This window comes from Salvelinus fontinalis, chromosome 18 (genome assembly GCF_029448725.1).
Source record: "Salvelinus fontinalis isolate EN_2023a chromosome 18, ASM2944872v1, whole genome shotgun sequence".
Classification (NCBI taxonomy): Eukaryota; Metazoa; Chordata; class Actinopteri; order Salmoniformes; family Salmonidae; genus Salvelinus; species Salvelinus fontinalis.
In genome coordinates, this window is record NC_074682.1 from 39,523,533 (window position 1) to 39,541,570 (window position 18,038).

General features: G+C 46.7%; 1 protein-coding gene across 1 annotated transcript in view; it reads left to right on the forward strand.

Annotated features, from left to right (window-relative positions):
* Nucleotides 1–18,038, forward strand: part of LOC129815482 (collagen alpha-1(VII) chain-like) — a 130,137-nt gene that overhangs the window by 45,990 nt on the left and 66,109 nt on the right. The window contains 13 exon segments of the mRNA XM_055869355.1: nucleotides 1,878–2,033; nucleotides 5,931–6,050; nucleotides 6,320–6,469; nucleotides 9,709–9,825; nucleotides 14,667–14,813; nucleotides 14,941–15,066; nucleotides 15,163–15,309; nucleotides 15,708–15,830; nucleotides 16,031–16,309; nucleotides 16,498–16,641; nucleotides 16,870–17,001; nucleotides 17,751–17,819; nucleotides 17,822–17,884. Of these exon segments, the coding sequence (XP_055725330.1) occupies nucleotides 1,878–2,033; nucleotides 5,931–6,050; nucleotides 6,320–6,469; nucleotides 9,709–9,825; nucleotides 14,667–14,813; nucleotides 14,941–15,066; nucleotides 15,163–15,309; nucleotides 15,708–15,830; nucleotides 16,031–16,309; nucleotides 16,498–16,641; nucleotides 16,870–17,001; nucleotides 17,751–17,819; nucleotides 17,822–17,884 (1,773 nt within the window).

The window sequence follows — 18,038 nt, forward strand, 5'->3', positions numbered from 1 at the left end:
TCAGCCACATTACATAAAACAGTTTTTTTTGATGCTAGTGGTTGTATTAATTTGGGGTCTATTGTATCCCACAACTGTCCCAGACTATGTTTGGAATATTTATTTCTCGTACAGACTAGAATAGGTTGACTTTTGTACTATGGGGGATAATAGATTGACATAAATACAATTAAATTAAATAAGTGCTTTTGCTGTTCGTTAGGCCTACTCATCTTGTTGGCTGACGAAAAGTAAATGTGGAAAGTACTTCCAATATCTTCAATATGCAAAAGACAAACCCTATCCCTCAGCCCTCAAATTAAGTGGACACTTCTGATGACGTTTCATGACGTCTGACGAGTATACACTTGCAGGAAATTCATCACTCGTTCATCCCGCGATAATTGTGTTGTCAGCCACTGGTAGCTGGTGTTCAGCCACTGGAGGGTGCTTTATATGCACTACAGTCAATTATGATTGCATGTGTACTAACATGAAATATATCATTATTAATATATCCCTGCTGTATGATAGCTAGCAAATTAATCAGCTAAATAACGTTAGCCTGCCTAGCTGGAACTTCTGAAGAAGGAAAATGTTTTATTTCTACAATTTCCAAAAGCTAACCAAACAAAAACATAATTACTTTTACGAGACGTGTTTGTTCCGTCACGTGCATTAGTAGCACAATTTCTAACTTATTCACATTCGTTTTTACTTGGGATTCCCCCAAGGGCATAAGGCGAGGGTAAGTGGACGAGGGTCTGTCTTTTATGAGTTTGAACCATAGCCTTTGTCTGTCTTCACTTGTATATAGCCTGTGAGAAAGACCCGATCAGATGGAGAGCCGAGTGAGTGAGAAACGTTTAAGATTGCGCAGCACTCCGGGCTGCAAAAGACATGGATTTTGTTAGGGTGCATAATGGCCACAAACGGGATACCGCAGTGAAATTCTAGGCATTATCAAGTGCCTGCCAAATTGTGAATGAGAGACTTTTGGAGTACAGCCTGCGTAAAAAACTAAGCAGAGCTCATGCCTTTTCAAGTGACATTTTTCAAATCATCATTAGTCTCATCATGCAGCCTTACAATGTATTAAAAATCTAAACATAGAGTCCAACGTTTGTAGAACAACCAAAGTTACATTAATAACTGAATTAATAAATTAAGCATAAAGGAGTACGTATTTCTTAGTTAACCGCTCAACACAGAATAGCCGCATGTGTGCGTGCACTCCCTGAAATCGTCTGTAGAAAATATCCTTTCTATCTTATTCAGCTTTGTTCAATTGTATTCTTCATACTATAATATAAAATAATGCCACGGAATTATAAGTAAATCTTCTCTGCTAAATGAACTAGTGTAGCCCACAGCCATTTGGCATAGCCACATCAGGACCTAACATAAGGACAACTCAAAGTATGCTATTCTTTTTTTTATTTTTAAATAGACTACATTTTCTTCATATCATGCTTCTTTAGACCTGTCTAAAATAAATAATGGATTTATTGTGAAGGTGTAGGCTATATTACATGGATTTATTAGACTTTTTAAAATTGGATTTATTAGACTTTTTAAAATGGCTTGTAGGCTATGTGTGGAAGCCAGGAGATGCTAAATGTGTTTATGTTAATTAACTATCAATTACCATGAGACCAACAGTTATTTGCTTGACAATCACCAGCTGATTAAATTTTGTGACCGCCACAGCCCTAGTTCTGACAGACAGACACACACATACACTCACACACAGACTGTTTTTGCTCTTTCTTATATCATACACATGTACTACAAGTATAAGCAAGTGCATTTAAAGATGTTAATAGTGAGCTGTCTATTTACTTGTCTGTTGCCTCCTCTAACCCTTGTGTGATTGGCTGGCTATGATTCATTGACAGGTCAGCCTGCAGCCCAGCTATTGGAGCAGTCTCTGGCTGCAGACTCCACCTCTGTCACCCTGGAGAGGCTACTGCCAGACACAGAGTACGTCCTCACCCTATACCCCCTGTTCCCCCGAAACTCTGTCTCCCCCGCCACCCTCACCTCACGCACATGTAAGTACACCTCACCCACTCTCTCCCATTACCCTCAGTCAGTACTGTATGATGCATCATTATATCATCTTCAGTTTTAAGTGCATAACATTATTGGTGTGAATCATTGCTTTTCAATGGAAAAGAAACACAGAGGTTCTACAGTTGGCATACAACAAAAGAGATGTGTGCTGCAAAGCTCCTGTGCTTGAACTTTCCATACTCCTGAGCCTGCCCTTACAGCAAGCACAGTGCCTTGTGACAGTAATGTGAAAGCTACATTAAAGTAACTATCTAGTGTTTCCAGATGTCTATGAAATATGAGCTATAATTAATTACAATAAAATGATGAGAGTTTTCATTCCAAAAAAAGTAGATTAAGTACCGTAAAACTTAAATAAAACGCAGTCTCGAATAGCCGCGCAACTGCACACATTTCAGCAAATAAAATTTCAAATTAACACTGGGTCTAAATTAATTGGTAATGAGGTTACCAGGAATTACCATTAATTGTTTACGAGGTTTAATGTTTGATATGTTAAACATTTTTACATTTACATTTTAGTAATTTAGCAGATTCTCTTATCCAAAACACCTTACAGTTGGTGCATTCATCTTAAGATAGCTAGGTGGGACAACCATATATCACAGTCATAGTAAGTACATTTTTCCTCAATAACGTAGCTATCAGTAGAGTCAGAGTCAAGTGCAAGTGGTGGTCATTTTTAGGATAGCTTCAGGGGAAGCTGGATCAACCATTGGGGTCCAGGACAGAGAAGAGCTTGACTAGGCTGAGCGGAAGCTGCCCTCGTGTAGGGGTGGGAGGGCCAAGAGACCTGAGTTGGCAGAACGGAGTGCTCGGGTTGGGGTGGAGGGTTTGAGCATAGCCTGAAGGTAGGGAGGGGTAGTTCTCTTGCTGTTCCGTAGGTAAGCACCATGGTCTTGTAGAGTTTCAACTGGAAACCAGTGGAGTGTGCGGACAAGGGGGGGTGACATGAGAGAACTTGAGAAGGTATGTTACATTAAATAATTCAGAAATGACTCAAAACTTTAAGAGGAAATCATGTGGAACTGTTTTTGTACAGATGAGGGAGATTTCATGCTGTGTGCTTAGGTTTGTTGTCCTGTTAGAAGGTGAACCTTCGCACCAGTCTGATGACCTGAGCGCTCTGGAGCAGGTTTTCATCTAGGATCTTTCTGTACTTTGCTCCATTCATCTTTCCCTCGATCCTGACTAGTCTCCCAGTCCCTGCCGCTGAAAAACATCCCCCCACAGCATGATGCTGCCACCACCATGCTTCATCGTAGGTATGGTGCCAGATTTCCTTCAGACGTGATGCTTGGCATTTTGGCCGAAGAGTTCAATCTTGGCTTCATCAGACCAGAGAATCTTGTTTCTCATTGTCTGAGAGTCATTAGGTGCCTTTTTGCAAACTCCAAGCGGGCTGTTATCTGCCTTTTACTGAGGAGTGGCTTCCGTCTGGCCACTCTACCATAAAGGCCTGATTGGTGGAGTGCTGCAGAGATGGTTGTCCTTCTGGAAGGTTCTCCCATCTCCACTGAAGAACTTTAGAGCTCTGTCAGTGACCTTCGGGTTCTTGGTCACCCCCCTGACCAAAGCCGTTTTCCTCTGATTACTCAGTTTGGTCGGGCGGCCAGTCTTGTAGGTTCCAAACTTCTTCCATTTAAAAATGATGGAGGCCACTGTGTTCTTGGGGACCTTCAATGCTGCAGAAATGTTTTGGTACCCCAGATATGTGCCTCGACACAATCCTGTCTCGAACCTCTACAGACAATTCCATCAATTCCTTCGATGGCTTAGTTTTTGCTTTGACATGCACTGTCAACTGTGGGACCTTATATAGATAGGTTTGTGCCTTTTCAAATTATGTCCAATCAATTGAATTTAGCACAGGTGGACTCCAATCAAGTTGTAGAAACATCTTAATGATGATCAATGGAAACAGGATGCACCTGAGCTCAATTTCGAGTCTCATAGCAAAGGGTCTGAATAATTATGTAAATAAGGCATTTCTGTTTTAAATATTTTATAAATCTGCTACAATTTCAAAAATCTGTTTTCGCTTTGTCTTTATGGGGTATTGTGTGTAGATTGCTGAGGATTCTTTTTTGTTATTGATCAATTGAACTTTTATTTAATTAGGCAAGTCAGTTCACTGAAAATATTCAACCCTAAACTATACAGATTGGCCTCATGCATTTGTGACTTTATGTGAACGATAGGTGGAAAGGTAACAGTAATCAGAAAGGTTTTCATCGCCAGATAGGGAGCTTCCCACTGGGCACAGATGTCAATTAAACATCTATTCCACGTTGGTTCCACACCATTTCAGACGTGGAACAACGCTGATTCGACAAGTGTGTGCCCAGTGGGTTTGCACGTTTATCTCAGACAACTTTTAAATGGTTAGAAGATCATACTGCCGCCTGGTGGTGACAGTTGCCTGCATTAATCATTAAAAGTATGAAGCTTTTCTCTGTTGTTCATATTTTCCCTATTTCAGGATGCATACTGTGTCTGTGTGTGTGTGTCCATGTTTCAAGTTTTTATTGTCACGTGCACAAGTACAGTGAAATGCCTTTCTTGCTTCCTCTTTCCCAACAATGCAGTATAATCAATATCAGTAGAATTAAACAATTATAATAGAGTCAAGTAGAACAAAAACGAGAGAAATAGAAATGAGAAGAACACGAGAAAGTAAGTAAGCTAGTATATACAGTTCCAGAGTCGGTGCCAATGCCATATTTACAATGTGCAGGGCTACTGGAGTGGTGGGGGTAGATACAGTATGTATAGTGGTAAGGTGACTAGGCATCAGGATATCTGATAAACAAAGTAGCAGCTCCATATATGATGATTGTATGTGAGTGTGTAGTCAGTATGAATGTGGGTGTGTAGAGTCAGTGCAAAAGTACAAATAAAAAGTGCATATGCAGATAGTCCCTGCGGCCATTTTGTTAGCTATTTAGATGTCTTATGGCTTGGGGATAGAAGCTGTTCAGGAGCCTGTTGGTGTTAGACTCCAGTACCGCTTGTTATGCGGAAGCAGAGAACAGTTTATGGCTTCGATGGCTGGAGCCTTTAACAATTTTACGGGCCATCCTTTCACACCGCCTGATATAGAGGTCCTGGATGGCAGGGAGCTCAACCCCAGTGATGTACTGGGCTGTCCGCACCACCCTCTGTAGCACCATGTGGCCGAGGGCGGTGCATAAACCATACCAAGCAGGGATGCAGCCAGTCAAAATGCTCACAATTGTACTGCTGTATAACTTTTTGAGGATTTGAGGGCCCATACCAAGTCTTTTCAAAGTCCTGAGGGGGAAGAAGCCCTGTCGCGCCTTCTTCACGTCTGTTTGCGTGTGTGGACCATTTTAAGTCCTTAGTGGTTTGGACAACGAGGAACTTGAAGCTCTCGATCCGCTCCCACTGTAGCCCTGACGATGTGGATGGGGGGCGTCCTCGCCCCCTCATTTCCTGTAGTCCACGATCAGCTCCTTGGTCTTACTGACATTGACGAAGAGGTTGTTGTCCTGGCAACACATTGCCAGGTCACTGACTTCCTCCCTGTAGGCTGTCTCATCGTCGCCGGTGATCAGGCCTACCACCGTTGTGTTGTCGGCAAACTTGATGATGGTGTTGGAGTCGTGCGTGGCCACTTAGTCATGGGTGAACAAGAAGTACAGGAGGGGACTAAGCACACAACACAAGGACAGTTGTTGTGCACACATTGTGTTACTGACTGCTCACTATATAAAGGTGTGTGTGTGTGTGTGTGTGTGTGTGTGTGTGTGTGTGTGTGTGTGTGTGTGTGTGTGTGTGTGTGTGTGTGTGTGTGTGTGTGTGTGTGTGTGTGTGTGTGTGTGTGTGTGTGTGTGTGTGTGTGTGTGTTGCAGTGCGTCTGGAGGTGGCCCAGCAGCTGTCAGTAGAGACCGTGTCAGAGCGTAGCGTCCGGGTGCTGTGGAGGGGAGTGGGTGGAGCCAGGGCCTACAGACTGGTCTGGGGACCATTCACAGGTAAGGAGCGGAGAGATGCACCAATCAGTATTGGTTTATGTATTTACACAAAAGGGTTGTTCTGCAGAATGGAATTCATGAGAGAATCAGCAAGGCTGTTAATACTTTATATAGTGAGCAGTCGGTGACACAATGTGTACACAACAACTGTTGTTGTCCATTTCACCCTTCCATTTTTCCTCTGTCTACTCTCTGCTCTCCTCTTTCCTGCCCCTCTCTTCTCTCCCTCACCCCTATCTCCTCGCCCCCTATACCTGTGTCTCTCCCAGGTCGTGATGTGAAGTCTGTCGAGGTGGCTGGCGACACTGAGACTCACACCCTGTTGAACCTGCAGCCAGACACCGAGTACATTGTCACTGTCATCGCCCTCTACGAAGCCAACACAGAGGGACCTGCTGCTACCGCCAGGTTCAAGATAGGTACAGAGCTACACACAAATGCATGTATGCACTGCAGACATACATTTCCCTCTCCTTCTGTCCCTCTGTCTATTTTCCTCTGTCTCTGTCCCAGTAACTTCTACTTGTGGTTAATTTTAGCCAGTGAAAGAATGCCTTTATAAAATACTTTCTGCTGCATTCAACAGACCTTAGTGTAAAGGACTATAGGGGGTGGAGAGGCAGAAAAATAAGGAGAAATAGAAGAATAGAGCCTTAGAGAGAGAGCCTTAGATATAGAACACTGTATATATGGTGTATGTCTATGGAGAGAACAACAACCGTTTAGTTTTATGAATTTCTTTATTCTTCGTATTATGGTTTTTCTATTATTTATATTTTTTCTCTCTGCATTGTTGGGAAGGGCCCTTAAGTAACCATTTCACTGTTAGTCTACACCTGTTGTTTACGAAGCATGTGACAAATAAAATGTGATTTGATTTGATTCCTATCTTCGTGGGGACCTAAAATGTATATCCATTCAAAATCCTATTTTCCCTAACTCTAAAACTAAACCTAATCCTTACCCTAACCTTAACCCTAACCTTCACCCCTAACCATAATCCTAAACCTTAACGCCTAACCTTAACCCCAAACCAAACCTCTAAACTTAAAATAGCCTTTGTCTTCATGGGGACGTGGGAAATGTCCCCACGAGGGGGAATTTTCCTTGTTGTACTATCCTTGTGGGGACATTTGGGGATTTCAGGTCCCCCTCGAGGATGGAAGAATACGCACGTGCGCACACACACACACACACACACACACACACACACAAATATAATCACCCCCTGTGAATGACTCGTTTTAGAGGGATGTCTTTACTTAAAGGTGCACTATGCAGAAATTGCTCTGCCATTTCCTGGTTGCTAAAATTCTAATAGTTAGCCTAACTTCATTTTATGTGACAAAACAAGCAAGTATAGTGTAGACACTCATTGTACATTCTTACATAATAAAAATATTGTATTTTCAGCTGTTTGAAGCTGGAGTGCAAACCGAAAGTAGAAGACTGTCACGCCCTGACCTTAGAGCCTTTTTATTTCTCTTTTTGGTTAGGTCGGTGTGATTTGGGTGGGCAATCTGTGTTCAATTTCTTTTAGGCCGGGTATGGTTCCCAATCAGAGGCAGCTGTCTATCGTTGTCTCTGATTGGGGATCATACTTAGGCAGCCTGTTTTCCACCTTAGTTTGTGGGATCTTGTTTTTGCAAAGTTGCTGTCTAGGCCTGCAGAACGTTAAGTTCGGTTTTGTATTTTGTTGTTTTGTCGGGGTTCAGTATTAAAAATCATGAACACTTTCCACGCTGCGCTTTGGTCTCATTCATCTAAAGACGGACGTAACAGAAGATCCCACCACTAAAGGACCAAGCAGCGTGGCCAGGAGGAGCAGGGATCCTGGGCCCGGGAGAAAAGGGAGTGGAGGACATCATGGACATGGGAGGAGATTATGGCAGGGGACAAGACCCTGCATGGAAGCAGGAGGCAGCGGAGGCAGCGAAGGAGGATCAACGACGACTCCAGGATTCGCAACCACGACGGAGGCCCGAGAGGCAGTCCCAACATTTTTTTTTGGGGGGGGCACACGGAGTGGTCGGCGGAGCCGAGGGATGAACCAGAACCAGTCAGGGAGTCGAGTGAGGTACTCGACGAAAGATTCCGGAGAGAGGTGTTGGCGTTGAGAGCGCTACAGAGCGGGCGTGCTGAGGAGTGTGACACCAGTCCGGTGTCATAAGCACCAGTTTCACGCAAACCATGTTTCCAGTGCACCTTCACAGCCCAGTGCGTCCTGTGCCAGCGCCCCGCACTTGCCGGACTGAAGTGAGCATCCAGCCAGGACGGGTTGTGCCAGCTCTACGCTCCAGACCTCCAGTGCGCCTCCACAGTCCAGTACGTCCTATGCCTCCTCCCTGCACTCGCCCTGAAGTGCGTTTCATCAGCCCGGTGTCACATGTACCGGTCCCACGCATCAGGCCTCCAGTGCGCCTTCACAGTCCAGAGCTTCCGGCGACAGTTCCCAGTCCAGAGCTTCCGGCGACAGTTCCCAGTACAGAGCTTCCGGCGACTGTTCCCAGGTCCGGAACCTCCTGAGACGGTCCGGAGCTTCCAGCGGCGACGTTCCGGAGCTTCCAGCGTCACGCGGACCGGAGCTTCCAGCGGCGACGGTCCGCGGTATGGAGCCTCCGGCAGCGATCCACGGTCCGGTTCCACGGAAGCGGAGGGATCAGCGAGCGGAGCGGGGTCTACGTCCCGAACCGGAGCCGCCACCGAGGCTAGATGCCCACCCGGACCCTCCCCCATGGAGTCAGGTTTTGCGGCCGGAGTCCGCACCTTTGGGGGGGGTGTACTGTCATGCCCTGACATTAGAGAGCCTTTTTATTTCTCTTTTTGGTTAGGTCGGGGTGTGATTTGGGTGGGCAATCTGTGTTCTATTTCTTTGTTGGCCTGGTATGGTTCCCAATCAGAGGCAGCAGTCTATCGTTGTCTTTGATTGGGGATCATACTTAGGCAGCCTGTTTTCCACCTTAGTTTGTGGGATCTTGTTTTTGCATAGTTGCTTCTAGCCCTGCAGAACGTTGCGTTCGGTTTTGTTTGTGTAGCTAGCTAGCTTGTTTGGTTGACCCAAGTGCTGAGTTGGATGCGTTGGGTCACTTAGTTGGGTTGTTTTCTTAAAAAAGAGCAATGTTTGGTTGTTGATGCTGGATTATTGGTGCTGGGTTATTGAGATGTGACGCAGCGGTCAGATCAGAAAACTGGAAGCGTAGTTTTAGTAGTGACGTGACACGCAGGAAATGTATTTTTAGCCACCTGTGAGACTAAATGTCATATTAAAAAAGACCCAGCTGTTGGGTCAATCCAGCATGAAAGTAAAAAATATCCAACTGATGATTAAATTAACCCATGTTTGGGTAATCCCAACAACCCACCCTGTTAGGGTATTCAAGCAACCCAACTGACTGGGTCAAAATAACCCAGCGTGTTTTCTGTGCAATATTTACCAAGCGCTGGGTTACCAAAGAACCCAAATTGGGTTGTTTTTAACCCAGCATTTTTTGAGAGTGTAAGATTTGATAAAAACAACTATACTGGCAGTCCAATGAAAATACATCATGAATTGAAATCCCCTAAAATAGCTGAATATCACCTGAAGGATTTTTAAGAGGTTCTGACATAGTATGATGTATCAGTGGTTGTGTTGTGTCTGTGGGTTCCCCCCATGCAGAGCGTCTGGAGCAGCAGGTGCTGAAGGCAGCCACCACCGGGCCCTCTTCCATCCGCCTCACCTGGAACCTAATCCAGTCTGCCAGGGGATACCGCCTGGAGTGGAGGCAGGGTGAAGGTCGGACACAAACACTCATCCTCACATACAGTACCAGTCAAAAGTTTGGACACACCTACTCGTTCCAGGGTTTTTCTTTATTTTTACTATTTTTCTACATTGTAGAATAATAGTGAAGACATCAAAACTATGAAATAACACATATTGAATCATGTGGGGGGAAAAAAGTGTTAAACAAATCAAAATATATTTGAAATTCTTATGGTAGCCACCCTTTGCATGATGACAGCTTTGCACATTCTTGGCATTCTCTCAACCAGCTTCATGAGGTAGTCATCTGGCATGCATTTCAAGTAACAGCTGTGCCTTGTTAAAAGTTAATTTGTAGAATTTCTTTCCTTCTTAATGAGTTTGAGCCAATCAGTTGTGTTGTGAACTATAAAAGTTTCTTTAAGTGCAGTCGCAAAAACCATCAAGCGCTATGATGAAACTGGCTCTCATGAGGACCGCCACAGGAAAGGAAGACCCAGAGTTACCTCTGCTGCAGAGGATAAGTTCATTAGAGCGAACTGCACCTCAGATTGCAGCCCAAATAAATTCTTCAGAGTTCAAGTAACAGACACATCTCAACATCAACTGTTCAGAGGAGACTACGTGAATCAGGCCTTCATGGTCGAATTGCTGCAAAGAAACCACGACCCAAGCAAGTCTGTTCTTTTTGGTGTGCTTTACCGGTGGAAATTTGTCCTTTGGTCTGATGAGTCCAAATGTGACATTTTTGGTTCCAAACGCTGTGTGTCACGTTCCTGACCTATTTATGTTAGTTTTTGTGTGTTAGTTGGTCAGGACGTGAGGTTGGGTGGGCATTCTATGTTATCTGTTTCTATGTTGGTTTTGGTTTGCCTGGTATGGCTCTTGATTAAAGGCAGGTGGTTTGCGTTTGCCTCTAATTAAGAGTCATATTTAGGTAGGGCATTCTCACTGTTTGTTTGTGGGTGATTGTCTTCCGTGTCAGTATGTTTGTTCGTACCACACTGGACTGTAGCGTTTGTTTGTTTCGTTTCGTTTCGATGTCGTCTGTTTCCTGTACGTGAGTTTATGTTTAGTTATGTAAGTTTATGTTCAGGTTTCGTTCGACGTCGTTTTCTTGTTTTGTTATTTCGTAAGTGTATTTGTTTTCGTGTTGCCATCATCGTTGTTAAATAAAAGATGGCTTATTTCCCTGAAGCTGCGTTTTGGTCTGAGGATCCTTCTCTCCTCACCTCTTCCGAGGATGAGGAGAGCACAAATCGTTACAGAATCACCCACCACGCTAAGACCAAGCGGCCAGGGAAAAATAAACGGAGTAAGGGACAGAAGAAGGAGCAATGGACATGGGAGGATTTATTGGATGGAAAAGGTGTCTACACATGGGAGGAGATCCTAGCTGGTAGAGATCGCCTCCCATGGGAACAGCTGGAGGCACTGAGGAGAGCGGAGGCTACCGGAGAGAGGAACCGGAGCTATCAGGGAACGCGTCTGGCACGGAAGCCAAAAAAGCCCGTAAGTAATTCCCCAAAATTTCTTGGGGGGGGGCTAGGAGGTAGTGGGCCAAGGGCAGGTAGGAGACCTGCGCCCACTTCCCAGGCTTACCGTGGAGAGCGGGAGTACGGGCAGGCGCCGTGTTACGCAGTAGAGCGCACGGTGTCTCCTGTACGAGTGCATAGCCCAGTGCGGGTTATTCCACCTCCCCGCACTGGTAGGGCTAGATTGGGTATTGAGCCAGGTGTCATGAGGCCGGCTCAACGCGTCTGGTCTCCAGTGCGTCTCCTCGGGCCGGCATACATGGCACCTGCCTTACGCATGGTTTCCCCGGTTCGCCTACATAGCCCGGTGCGGGTTATTCCACCTCCCTGCACTGGTCGGGCAACCGGGAGTATTCAACCAGGTAAGGTTGGGCAAGCTCAATGCTCAAGAGTGCCAGTACGCCTCCACGGTCCGGTATTTCCGGCACCACCTCCCCGCCCCAGCCTAGTACCTACAGTGTCTACACTATGCACTAGGCTACCAGTGCGTATCCTGAGCCCTGTTCCTCCTCCACGCACTCTCCCTGTAGTGCGTGTATCTAGCCCGGTGCCTCCAGTTCCGGCCCCACGCACTAAGCTACCAGTGCGTCTCCAGAGCCTTGAACACACTGTGTCTTCTCCCCCTACTAATCCTGATGTGCTTGTCCTCAGCCCGGCGTCACCAGTTCCGGTACCACGCATCAGGGATAGAGTAGGCTTTGAGAATACAGTGTGCCCTGTCCCTGCTCCCCGCACTAGTAGGAAGGTGCTTGTCATTAGCACGGTGCCTCCAGTTCCGGCACCACGCACCAGGTCTACAGTGTACCGTATCCGGCCAGAGCCATCCGTCTCCCCAGCGCCATCTGAGCCATCCGTCTCCCCAGCGCCATCTGAGCCATCCGTCTCCCCAGCGCCATCTGAGCCATCCGTCTCCCCAGCGCCATCTGAGCCATCCGTCTCCCCAGCGCCATCTGAGCCATCCGTCTGCCAGGAGCCTGCAAAGCCGCCCGTCTGCCATGAGCCTGCAAAGCCGCCCGTCTGCCATGAGCCTACAGAGCCGTCAGCCAGACAGGAGCCGCTAGAGCCGTCAGCCAGACAGGAGCCGCTAGAGCCGTCAGCCAGACAGGATCCGCCAGAGCCGCCAACCAGACAGGATCTGCCAGAGCCGCCAACCAGACAGGATCTGCCAGAGCCGCCAACCAGACAGGATCTGCCAGAGCCGCCAACCAGACAGGATCTGCCAGAGCCGCCAGCGAGCCAGGAGCAGCCAGAGCCGTCAGAGCGCCATGAGCAGCTAGAGCCGTCAGAGCGCCATGAGCAGCCAGAGCCGTCAGAGCGCCATGAGCAGCCAGAGCCGTCAGAGCGCCATGAGCAGCCAGAGCCGTCAGAGCGCCATGAGCAGCCAGAGCCGTCAGAGCGCCATGAGCGTCGAGAGCCGTCAGCCTGCCATGAGCGTCGAGAGCCGTCAGCCTGCCATGAGCGTCGAGAGCCGTCAGCCTGCCATGAGCGTCGAGAGCCGTCAGCCTGCCATGAGCGTCGAGAGCCGTCAGCCTGCCATGAGCGTCGAGAGTCGTCAGTCAGCCATGAGCTGCCCTTCAGCCTGAAAAGGCTAGATACCCAGAACTGCCCATCAGTCCAGAGCTGTCTCTCTGTCCGGAGCTGCCTTTCAGTCCGGAGTTGCCCCTCTATCCTGATCTCCCTCTCTATCTTTATCTACCTCTATATTCTTATCTATCCCTCTGTCTTGGTTTATCTCTCTGTCCCGGTGTTGTCATTATTAGATATGTTATTAAGAGGATTTTGTGGGGGAAGAAAGAGGGTGGACATTCTTGGAGGGAGGAGGCTAGGATGGATTATGGTGGGGTGGGAACCGCGCCCGGAGCCTGAGCCACCACCGTGGTTAGATGCCCACCCAGACCCTCCCCTAGACTTTGTGCTGGTGCGTCCGGAGTTCGCACCTTGTGGGGGGGGTACTGTCACGTTCCTGACCTATTTATGTTAGTTTTTGTGTGTTAGTTGGTCAGGACGTGAGGTTGGGTGGGCATTCTATGTTATCTGTTTCTATGTTGGTTTTGGTTTGCCTGGTATGGCTCTTGATTAGAGGCAGGTGGTTTGCGTTTGCCTCTAATTAAGAGTCATATTTAGGTAGGGCATTCTCACTGTTTGTTTGTGGGTGATTGTCTTCCGTGTCAGTATGTTTGTTCGTACCACACTGGACTGTAGCGTTTGTTTGTTTCGTTTCGTTTCGATGTCGTCTGTTTCCTGTACGTGAGTTTATGTTTAGTTATGTAAGTTTATGTTCAGGTTTCGTTCGACGTCGTTTTCTTGTTTTGTTATTTCGTAAGTGTATTTGTTTTCGTGTTGCCATCATCGTTGTTAAATAAAAGATGGCTTATTTCCCTGAAGCTGCGTTTTGGTCTGAGGATCCTTCTCTCCTCACCTCTTCCGAGGATGAGGAGAGCACAAATCGTTACACTGTGTCTTTGTGAGACGCAGAGTAGGTGAAAGGATGATCTCCGCATGTGTAGTTTCCACCGTGAATCATGGAGGAGGAGGTGTGATGGTGTGGGGGGGCTTTGCTGGTGACACTGTCAATGATTTATTTAGAATTCAAGGCACACTTAACCACCATGGCTACCACAGCATTCCGCAGTGAAACGCCATCCCATCTGGTTTGCATTTAGTGGGACTATCATTTGTTTTTCAACAGGACAATGACCCAACACACCTCCAGGCTGTGTGAGGGCTATTTGACCAAGAAGGAGAGTGATGGGGTTCTGCATCAGATGACCTGGCCTCCACAGTCAACCGACCTCAACCCAATTGAGATGGTTTGGGATGAGTTGGACCGCAGAGTGAAGGAAAAGCAGCCAACAAGTGTTCAGCATATGTAGGAACTCCCTCAAGACTGTTGGAAAAGCATTCCAGGTGAAGCTGGTTGAGAGAATGCCAAGAGTGTGCAAAGCTGTCATCAAGGCAAAGGGTGGCTACTTTGAAGAATCTCAAATATAAAATATATTTTGATTTGTTTACCACTTTTTTGGTTACTACATGATTCCCTATGTATTATTTAATAGTTTTGATGTCTTCACTATTATTCTACAATGAAATAGTAAAAAAAATAGAAAAACCCTTGAATGAGTTGGTGTCCAAACTTTTGACTGGTACTGTACATGCGTATGCACACACACACTTGTGCGCCACACAAGTGTGTGCACACACACACACATACAAAATATGAATGTACTTTCAAACCCCTCAGCATGAATTACCTACAGTACACTGATCCACTCACAAACATTGATGTACCCTCACTGACTGACTGTCAACAGCTAACTGACTTACTGTACTCCTCAGGTGGCAGAGTGCAAAGTCAGTCGTTATCCAGGAGCACCACTAGTTTTGATCTGACAGGGCTGCAGCCCAGCACTGAGTATGTCATCACCCTGTTCACCCTGTATGATGGACGAGAGGAGGCCACCCCCGTCTCCACCTCTCCAACAGGTCAGGGATAGTGGCAGGCGCACCCCTCCTTCCCAATAAATGATTTGTATATTTTACCAGTTTCACTACTATATTACTGACCCCCCCCCCCCTCCCACCCCCACCCTTGTCCCTCGTCCCTGTATAGTGGAACAGCAGGTGGGGAAGGTGTCCAACCTGCGAGTGGTAGAGTCCCTGGGCAGCACTGTGCGACTGGGATGGACAGGGGTTGCCGGGGCGACACAGTACCGTATCCTCATGGTCAATACTGAAGGTAAGGGCATGTCTCAAATGACACCCTATTCCCTCCTTATATTGTTTACTATTTTAGATCAGAGGCCACATAGGTGTTAACACTGTGTATTTATAGCGCAAACAGAGGAAACACGCAGTGTCCCTGGAAGCCAGACGACCCTTGACCTTAGGGATCTGACGGAGGGCGTGTCTTATGGGGTCAGCGTGACAGCTGTGGTGGGAGACAACGAGGGGGACCCGGTTACTGTTTACATCAAAGCAGGTGACACACACATTGTATGCTACTGCTTGCTCCAGCTTGTCTTGAGAGAGGATGTGAACAGATTGAATGGGTGCAGATCTTGGCTCAGGGCTGCAGTGTGTTTGCCAGTTTGGTAAACAATGGTCTGCTGTGTGATGAATGGCAGCCAGCTGAATATCCATGTCAATGGGTGGTGAATAGAGATACTGAGGAGAGGTGAGCTGAAGCAAGCCCAGGCAGAGATGACAGAAGGGGGCCTGTGGGCTAGTGTGGAGGTACAGGACAGGGTACCTGGGCTGTGTTTAGTTGGCATGAAACGGCAAAATGTTTTAAAACGGGAAATAAAAGTTTGATATTGAACATTGGAAATGTTTGGTTGTCCACTGAACTACAGTGTTCTTATTGATGTATGATTGCAGAACAAGCATTGGAGAAAGTGACCAACCTACGTGTGACAAACATCAATGGTCGGCGACTCCGAATCGCCTGGGCAGGTGTTTTGGGGGCGACAGGGTACAGGGTCACTTGGAGACAAGGAAACAGTAAGTGTCAGATAATTCTAATTGGAATGATTTTGTGCTAAACTATTCCTCCGAAATACAATTATTTTACATGTTATGATAAACATAATTAAAGCAGCAGTCCCTATTTATGGATGTATGTGTTACTGTCTTTCTCACCCTCTCTTTAGATGCTGAGCAGTCCCAGTGTTTGTGTCTATAACAGTGTGTTTCACTCCTAGATGCTGAGCAGTCCCGTGATCTGGGACCAGAGGCATCAACCTACACGTTGGAGGGGTTGCAGCCAGACGAGGCTGTGGTCCTGGGTGTGGCGGCTGTGATTGGTCAACGCATCGGGGAAGAGGTCACCCTCTCGGCCAGGACCAATGGGAACACCGGCTCAAGCTCAAGCACGGTTAGCGGCCTGCGAATCGTTGATGTCACCTCTCAGAGGATACGCATCACATGGTCACCTTTCTCCAGGGCAACTGGCTACAAGATTACCTGGCGCAGTGGAGATGGTAGGCATGGTTACAATAAATTATATGGATGTCATTTGATGTATAAATTACAATCTTATGGATCCTTACCTTAGGTCTCAAAGCACATTAAGGCTCAAATAATACATTTTATAGGGATTGTCTTGTGGTTTCTGTAGTAGCAATCCCCAGTAGTATTCTCCTCTCTGCCTGACCCTATCTCTCTACAGGAGTGGAGTCCACCCGCACAGTGGCCGCTGATGTCACTTCCTTCACCATTGACAGCCTTCAGGAAGATTCCTCCTACCGGGTGTCAGTCTCCTCACTGATTGGCTCTCGAGAAGGACGCCCCGCCTCCCTGAACACCAGAACAGGTACTCAATCGCTCAATTTCAAAATTGACCACTAACCTCTATCCATTCTCATCTTGATAGCCCCTAAAACATTTGAATGACTTGGTTAGCTGTCAACAATATGGTAACAGGTTTACCTTGCCCTCATTTAGTTCATTTAAGGATTGATTGAATTAAATGAGTGCCTCACTATCATATAAACAGTGCTTGTAAATTGGTGACTGAACTCTTCCACCTCTCTGTCCTCAGCATCAGACCAGGGTGTTGTGGGAACAGTGACCTCACTCCAAGTCCAGGAGTCCCGCGGTGAGGTCGTCAGGGTAACATGGGTGGGCGTGCAGGGAGCAACAGCCTATCGTGTGTCTTGGAAGCGAATTGATGGTGAGTGATTTGAGCAGTTTTTCTGCTTTGAAAAGTTTTGAAATCTGAATTATATTCCCTGATAGTTCATGATTCAGTAGCATAGTGTCCATAGCTTATTTTTAACATATGAACCTCTATTTACACCTTTCACACTGAAAGGTCCAATGCAGATGTTTTTATCTCAATATCAAATCATTTCTGGCTAACAATTAAGTACCCTATTGTAATTGTTTTCAATTAAAATTGTTAAAAAATTAACAAAAATAGCTTCTTAGCAATGGCCAAATTCTCAAGCAAGAATTTTGATAGGACTGCCAGGGGAGGGGAAGTCTGTGGGGGAGGGGAAGTCTCCCCAGGCAGTCCTGTGGGGAGGGGAAAACTGAAAATTTGCTGTTATTGGCAGAGAGGTTTGGAACTCTCTTTCTTATTGGTCAATTATAGGGATGGGCAACTTTGATCGGGATGGGGGCCATAGGCCTACGAAATTGGTCCACGGGCCTACAAAAGGGGGCCCGCCTGCGGCCCTCCAGTTGCCCATCTCTGGTCTATTTAAGCAATAAGGCACGAGAGGGTGTGGTATGGCCAATATACCACGGCTAAGGGCTGTTCTTATGCACGATGCAAAGCGGAGTTCCTGGATACAGCCCTTAGCCGTGGTATATTCGCAATATACCACAAACCCCCAAGGGCTTTAACATAATATTAATGAAACATGGCAGCCATGTTGTGCCAGACCACTCACCACTGCCCCTTCTGTCTTGGTGTAGGTGGGGAGGAGAGGAGCCAGCTGGTGGGTGGTGACCTGACAGCGGTGGATCTGGAGCAGCTGGACCCAGGGTGCAGGTCATGGCCCTGGTCCAGAACAGACAGGGAACCCCGGTCTCTGTCAGAGTCACAACACGTGAGTCACCACTACATCACAGCCTTAAAGAATAGAGACTGTGCGGTAACATGTTCCTCTGTTTGATTAGAATGGATATAAAAACATTGGAAGGTGTAACTTTCCTGTAGTACTATGTCAATTTGTCGAATTTGAATTTCAGTGTACTTTAAAT